At 32.1% G+C, this 7,154-nt stretch overlaps 2 protein-coding genes across 2 annotated transcripts; both read right to left on the reverse strand.

Moving 5' to 3' along the window:
* Nucleotides 1-946: 946 nt before the first annotated feature.
* LOC655395 (fatty acyl-CoA reductase 1) lies at nucleotides 947-6,915 on the reverse strand. The gene is made up of 5 exons (XM_064359600.1): nucleotides 6,454-6,915; nucleotides 2,089-2,442; nucleotides 1,608-2,040; nucleotides 1,288-1,557; nucleotides 947-1,235 (listed from the first exon to the last, which is right to left on the reverse strand). Exons 1-2 carry the CDS (start codon nucleotides 6,669-6,671, stop codon nucleotides 2,133-2,135), a joined length of 528 nt encoding a protein of 175 aa, XP_064215670.1. The 5' UTR covers nucleotides 6,672-6,915; the 3' UTR covers nucleotides 947-1,235; nucleotides 1,288-1,557; nucleotides 1,608-2,040; nucleotides 2,089-2,132.
* LOC135267344 (fatty acyl-CoA reductase 1-like) lies at nucleotides 1,157-1,693 on the reverse strand. The gene is made up of 3 exons (XM_064359607.1): nucleotides 1,608-1,693; nucleotides 1,288-1,557; nucleotides 1,157-1,235 (listed from the first exon to the last, which is right to left on the reverse strand). The coding sequence occupies exons 1-3, from the start codon at nucleotides 1,691-1,693 to the stop codon at nucleotides 1,157-1,159; spliced, it is 435 nt and encodes a 144-aa protein (XP_064215677.1).
* Nucleotides 6,916-7,154: the final 239 nt, after the last annotated feature.

Here is a 7,154-nt window from a genome sequence, read left to right on the forward strand (position 1 = left end):
TATTAGAGCCTAAAGTTTTAATATAATTGAACGACGTAAAATACTCAAAACTTTTTGGTCAAAGATCGTTTTTTATCAAATACTTTAAAAATGTGATTTTTCAAGAAAATATTCTTTCGAATTTTTTATTTTTCTAGTTATTTAAAAATATTTTTTTTAAATGACACTCTAGTACGGCGTTTTTTTTGGGAAAAGGGAATGACTTCTAATTCAGTAATATTGTTTTTGAACCACTTGTGTTTTAGAAATTAAAAAAAAATTAAACTTGACCGAAGTGATTGTATTCATGAATGTATTCATTCATTATATACAGGGTGGTAAACCAATGTTATATTTTTTTTAAATGAAACACCCTACATATTTTTGCATAATTAGATTCTACAAAAAGAAATAATTAAAAATGGACATATTTTTGAAAAATCACTACGAAGTTGTCGATGAATATTTTTCGACAAATTTGCCACAGAAAAACTCAGTTTTGCAGTTTTGGCAAATAGCCAACTTTTACTTGAAACACACACATAATTTACAGGCTGTGCCAAAACGCAAAAGTTGAATAACTCATTTTTTTTTTCAAATGGAACACCATGTATTTATTTCACGTATAAGCTAAAACTACAGGATATTCTGAGTTTTTCTGACTGTTGTCGTGGCCAAAAATTAATTTAAATATCTTATCTACAAGATAAGGCCATTAAACGAAGGATTTATTTGAATTTCGCACCGTTTTGAATAAATGTTCACGTGTGTGGACACCATACAGGATGCGTACTATAAACATGTACGGCCTTTAATTTTTAAACTATCTTGGTTTATGTGTTCTACTCAATCAATGTTATTTTTCGCCACTTTTGTAATAATTTTAACGCAACTGTTTAATAAAAAAACGATACTATTTTTCTTGAATTTTTAATATGACGCCTGGTAATAAAAATAAAAACCAATGTCCAGTGATACAAATTTTATTATCAACATAAACCTTTTCCAGTTAAAAAATACATGTTAGTGCTATAAAACTAGAATAAATAAAGTAAGATATTCAATAACCTATCCTAAAATTTGTCATTTGCATGGTTTGTCCGCCGTTTGATGATACTCAATTTCTCGATAAGACACTTAATTCTCCTATAACGAGTCAAAAATTGGAAAAATTGGGCTAAGTGCATTGATGAAGTGCCAATTTGACTATAGAGTATATCGTGACAGCTTGGAACACCTTTTGGAACCAATACAACCTGGAAAAAAATAAGTTCGAAAAAAATTTTCTGGGCCTTGTGTTGGTAGTACCTGTTTAGTTTGACTTTGGCACTTGGTAGACTGCTAATGTCGTCCTTGGGCACATACTGCCTCACTCCTAGCGTAAAATCCTTAAGGTAAAAGTTCCAATTGAAGCCGTTCTCCGCTGTCATGTCAATTTCAAAATTGGCGCCATCTTCTGCATCGCGAACGGCGCTGACCAGTGCTGCCATCGTCGAAGTCTTAAAATCCCATTCGTTGGTTGAAAAAAATTTACCCGCATCTAACGCACTGTAGAACTTTCGGCTGATTTTCAACATTCTGTAAAACACGATTTGGATTCGATTCAAATTTCCCGCCTTGGTACTCACATTGGCTTTTGTTTCGTGCAATACAAAAACACATCAAGGAAGGCCGAGGGCAGCAAATGGAACAAGTGGGCGCAGATCACGTGCATGGCGCGGCTTGTGCGATAGCTGAATCCCGGGTACCACGTGACTTACTTGCTGGGGTACTCTAGCCAGTACTTCTGGGTCAAGCGGCCGAACTCCTTCTATGAAATGGGGTTGGTGGTACCGCTGGTACAGTTGTAGACCCGCATGGTGTTCGATGGGTGTGCGGCCGTATGCTAAGCCGCCGTGATGATGGTATTGACCACAATATCGACCGGGATCAAGTCCATGGTACATTTATCGTCGCAAATGATCGACTTGATGGTCCCTCGACCACATTCCATGAAAATCCCAGTGATCCCACTGACGTTGTCCACCCATCCTGGGTATGGTTCCTTCCATGCGGCTGTAACTAAGCCAAAAGTAGGTAATGGTTCAAGGAACCAACCATGGTACTTACTGATGGAAGGGCGTACCACAGCAGCTGGTATCTGGGAAGAGCTCTCAAGGACCAAATGCTCGGCCATTGACTTGGTCAAGGTGTAGGTGTTTGGGTGCTTGCCCAAGATTTTTTTTTGATAAGATTTCGATTCCTTCGTTTGGCAAAACTTTGATGCTATTAATGACTGCGTTGGGGTCATGTGGGGGCCGGGGTTCATACACCGTTTCGTCAACCGTGTACTTGTCTGAATTGCTGTAAGCTGTGGAGACGTGGACGAAACTTTTCAAATTCTTCATCTCTCGACAAAGTTCGAGCACTTGTTTGGTGCCCAAGGTGTTGAGGGGGGCGGCGTTTTTCAAATCCTCGTTGAATCTGCACGTAATTGACGATATTGATATAAATATTGATATTTGGGTGATATAGTTCCAGAAGCACATACTGATATTGATTGAAATAAAAAGATTGGATTTCTTTGATACTAATTGTTATTGGTTCTAATATCTACGTAGAAATTGATAATAAGACAATCCTTGATATTGATATTTGATAATGTGATAAATCTTTAATAGTAAGAAATTATTGTAATAAGTGAAAATATAGGAAGTATTATAAAAATTTACACCACTGATGTTGATATAGTTGATAGCATATGTTTCTATCTTTGTTTCATTGATTTAGAAATTGATACAGAAAATTGGCATTCTTATACATTTATCTAAAATTTTGAATGATGTTCAAGCTGTTTATTTGATTATAATTATCAATTGGTTATATCATTGATAAATGATAGCGTATTATAGGCAATATATTATTGAAAATTTATGAAAATGACATTGATATTTCCCATTAGAATATTTCAAAATCTGATGATGACCTTTTAAAATTATCAAAAACTTAATATGATGCTAAAAAGTTCTTGACAGATAATTTGATTTTTGAGAAGAGTAAAAATGTTATCATATTATCATTATTGATTTCTTAATAATTGATAATTATTTATTAATGTATTGTATTTTTGGATATTATCAAAAAAATTGTTGCAAGTATTGATATTTGTGTGAGAGTGATTCGGAATTTAACACCAGTCGTGCTATTGATATTTACATCAAAGTTTGATAGGATAGTAAGATATAAGTACTAAGTGATATTGATATTTGATCATTTTTAATAACAAGTTTGATCATTAGGTTATTAGTACTTATTATTATCACAGGTACTAATGATAACAAATTATTGTACTAATGGCAAGGAAAGACGGTATTAACAATATTGATATTGATACCTTTCCTACCTTTGTTTAACTTGATTTACAATTTGCTAACCAGTTGCTGTAATAAATTGATAACATTGTGATGATTAAGTGATACTATATATTTTATAAATTACTAAAACTTTCGAAAGCATAATAAGATAACCACATACTAATGTTTTATGTTTTATAAATATAAAAAAGTAATGAAAGTTTGATATTTATTTTGAAATATCTTGTAATATCATTGATAAGGTATTATAGTACGCAGCATATAATTGAAGTTACTGGAAATAACACTGATATTTTTTACTATTGATATTCCTCAAAGTTTGATGATGATATTTAAAAATTATCAAAAACTTTATAAGACGCCAATGTTTTAACGTAATAAAAAGTTGTTGATAGTTTGATATTTAAGAACAAATCATCTGTCATACGAGTGAAATTATTATAGTTACTTACGTATTCTTATTGAATATAAGTAAATTGGGAGACAGTTTTATCAAAATTGATACCCTAAAAATGATAATATTGTTTTAAGAAATACCATCACAAAAAGTTGATGCAAATTTTAGGTATTTATTATGTGATAGTGATTCAGAACTTGATATTTATTTTGAAATTTAAAACTATAATGACTAAATGATTTTTGATAATTCTTTAATAACAAGTTTGATCATTAGAAGTAAAGTAATAGATTTTTCTGATGTTCATTATCAGATACCACTAGGTTATTAGCAGTGTGAGGAAATTTTATGGGCGAAGGTTACTGCATGGGCGCGCGCTTGCAGTCAGATAAACCTTTAAATCGAAATGTTGTGGAACAGCTTGCATTGTTGATATAAGTTAGGAAAGAGTATTAAAAACTGTTTAGACAAAGAATTTTTTGTTTCAACTCTCGCGAAGGGGCTGAAAAGACGTTTTAGCTAAAAATTTGCAAACACCTAAAATTGGATACATTTTGCGTTTACATACTCATATCTCCCTTCTGGATAAAGCTAGAAACTCCGTTTTTTTTGCAAACAAATTTTCAATAAATGCAGATTTATACATAGTTTAACAAGGTTGAGTTTTGATAAAGGGAAACCAAAAAAAATACATTTTCTTGTAACGTTGCATAATTGTGTAGTGAAATTTTCGAGATGAGAGAAAGTTTTTTAATTTAAAAGATAGACTCCCACATAATCGAGAGGAAATAAAGCTAATACTTGAAATAAATTTTTGGTGCAAGCATCATTTCGTTATCTGTAAGACTCACCAAGTTATTGCAATTTAAAATTACTGCAAAATGCGCCTGAGGTGAAACCGAACCGTATTTCCCTCTGAAGCGTGTTCATCGCCTTTGATAACATTTCGAGAGCTAAAAATCGTAATTCGTAAATTATTAAAAAATAATTAATGTCACTTATCTACTAATATTATACCTTTACTTTTAATGCCCTAACTCTCTGTTAATTTTAATAATATCTAAAAAGTCAAAAGAACATTTTTATCTCATGTACTTATTTAAAAAGCATAAAAGTGACCCAGTAGAACTAAATTACGAAATTGTAATTTATTTCAAAGTATTCTTTGGTGACATTAATATTTTTTTAATTATTTACCATTTTTAGCCCTTGAAATGTTTTCAACCACACCACGTTTCAAGGGGAAATACGCTGCGATTTCACCCCGAACACATTTTGTAGGTAACTTAATAATCCTTCTTTAAAGTCCTTTTTAAAAAAATATACAAATCGTAACGTTTCTGACGAATCAACAATTGTAGTTACACGCTGGGGTACTTGGTTACAAACAAATGTCTAAAAATTTTAATCAATTAAAATCATTTGTTTATTACTTTAAACGACGATGCACAAAGCATTAAATAATGTAAAACTTTAGTTTTAACCACAAATTTAGTTTCTCAACTTAATTTTATTGAAAACAATTTTTCAAATATTCCAACTACGATCAAATTTCTAGAAACGTAAAATTTTAAATTTAAACATCTTTATTGGTGTCCATGTAAGATTGAGGAAATGATGAAGTTATTTTTTAACGATTATCTCAAATTAGGTGCCTTGTCAGGGTTTGAACTAACCAAGCAGAAGCTGATATTAGCGACTATTTTAAAATTGTTTCAGAAAATAATCTCAACAAATATACCGCAGTCTTAATAAATTAGCGACTATTTTATTGCCACAATTTTTCTTGGGTACTCCGTAATTATAATACAACAATAATATTTATGTTTTAATTAGATTTTTGTAAGCGACCGGTAACATTAATTGTATAAACCCCAAGTAAACTACGCCAATGCACGCGCTGTAACGGACCATTTCATCGATAAATATGAACATCGCGAGAGCGCTACGACGAGTCAACTGATCGATTGTGGCCTCATGGCCATCCCATAAAATTTCCTCACACTGGTTATTAGTCGGTGATATTGATGTTGATAGTGAAAAAAACACTGATTTTGATTTTTTGTCTTAGTATAAATTGAATACTTGCATTCAAAGATTGAATGATGATGAAAAGGTTTAATTTGATAGTACTATTTAATTATCAATTTGTAATATCAATATCGTTGGTAACAAGTAACTGTATAAGGTACTAATAGGCCCAAATGGCATTGATATTGATATAAAGTCTGTCTCAAAATTAAATGTTGCTAATAGACAGCAGTTTGATAATAATTTATTTTAAGATCATACGTTATCATTTCTGATCACAGTGAAAATAAATTGCATTCCTTCTTTGATATTCATAAATAAATAAAATCAACAAATATCTGGTATTTCATAAAAAAAAGTTATTGATTTGTGTAATATCCATTCAGAAGTTGTTTCTTGTAGTGCTTTTGATTGATACTGATTATTATGAGCTGTTAGTTTTTTTATTAGTAATGGTATACAATTATCATTATTGTGATACTACGAGCATTTTTTCCATAAATCCTAACACTTCATAATTGTGTTATAGTGCTAGAATTTTAAACAATATCATGAATAGAAAATGCTATTAATATCGCGGCAAGCGTTTAAATATTAACGCTTGTTCCCACCCCCTTATTATCAATGATATTTCTGTTCATCGTTAAATCAATCAGAGAATATTTAATCTTCTCACAGTTTTTTATTACTTACTTGACTGTGGCCGCTGAATGGAAAACGATATTGCAGTGCTCGACCAGCTTCTCCTTGTCCCCATCTGACAGCCCCAAATTGGGGGCTGAAACATCCCCCGCCACGGCCTTGACTTTGTCAAAAGCGTCCGGATTTTTTTCACGAATCCGGTTAAAAACTGTGTTTTTCAGCAATTCCTTCAATCTCTGTTCGATGTTCATTCCGCGTTTTGGTCGCATTAAAAGTTCGGAAGTGTTTCTCGACGAGGGCTTTGTCCACGAATCCGGTGGCTCCGGTGATGAAGATTTTCGCGTTTTTGTAGAATCCGGTGATGCTGTGGGAGGCGATGTCACCGTTGAACATGTAGTTGTTGTTGAAGGGGTGGGACGAGGGGGTGTAGAAACGTTGCTGCGGTTTTGGGACGCCCATTTTTTGTGTTGTCTAGCGAAAAATGCACACTTATAAAGTTTTTATAAATTTTTTTACGTCTATTGTCTGTTTTTATTGAATTGTGTGTTACTAGAAAAATATTTTGATAAAAATTACGAAAGCTATTTTGTAAAACGGTAATACAGGATTATTCTTTTAAAGGAATAATTTGAATGTAAAAAAGCGTATTTTTTAGATTTATAAAAAATTGCGGACGAAACTTGAGTCACCTGATAAGAGTGTGAATTTTTAAAAGTCAAGGTTATGTACAGAATAATTTACGTAAAATGTTG

This window comes from Tribolium castaneum, chromosome 11, assembly GCF_031307605.1.
Source record: "Tribolium castaneum strain GA2 chromosome 11, icTriCast1.1, whole genome shotgun sequence".
NCBI lineage: Eukaryota > Metazoa > Arthropoda > Insecta > Coleoptera > Tenebrionidae > Tribolium > Tribolium castaneum.

Coding starts and splice junctions, on each gene's coding strand:
- LOC135267344 (XM_064359607.1), bottom strand. CDS start 1,693: ATGCACGTGATCTGCGCCCACTTGTTCCATTTGCTGCCCTCGGCCTTC. Junction 1,558..1,607: donor TGCACGAAACAAAAGCCAAT/GTGAGTACCAAG, acceptor CGTGTTTTACAG/AATGTTGAAAATCAGCCGAA. Junction 1,236..1,287: donor GCCAAAGTCAAACTAAACAG/GTACTACCAACA, acceptor ATTTTTTTCCAG/GTTGTATTGGTTCCAAAAGG.
- LOC655395 (XM_064359600.1), bottom strand. CDS start 6,671: ATGCGACCAAAACGCGGAATGAACATCGAACAGAGATTGAAGGAATTG. Junction 2,443..6,453: donor CATTCAGCGGCCACAGTCAA/GTAAGTAATAAA, acceptor AATTACGTGCAG/ATTCAACGAGGATTTGAAAA.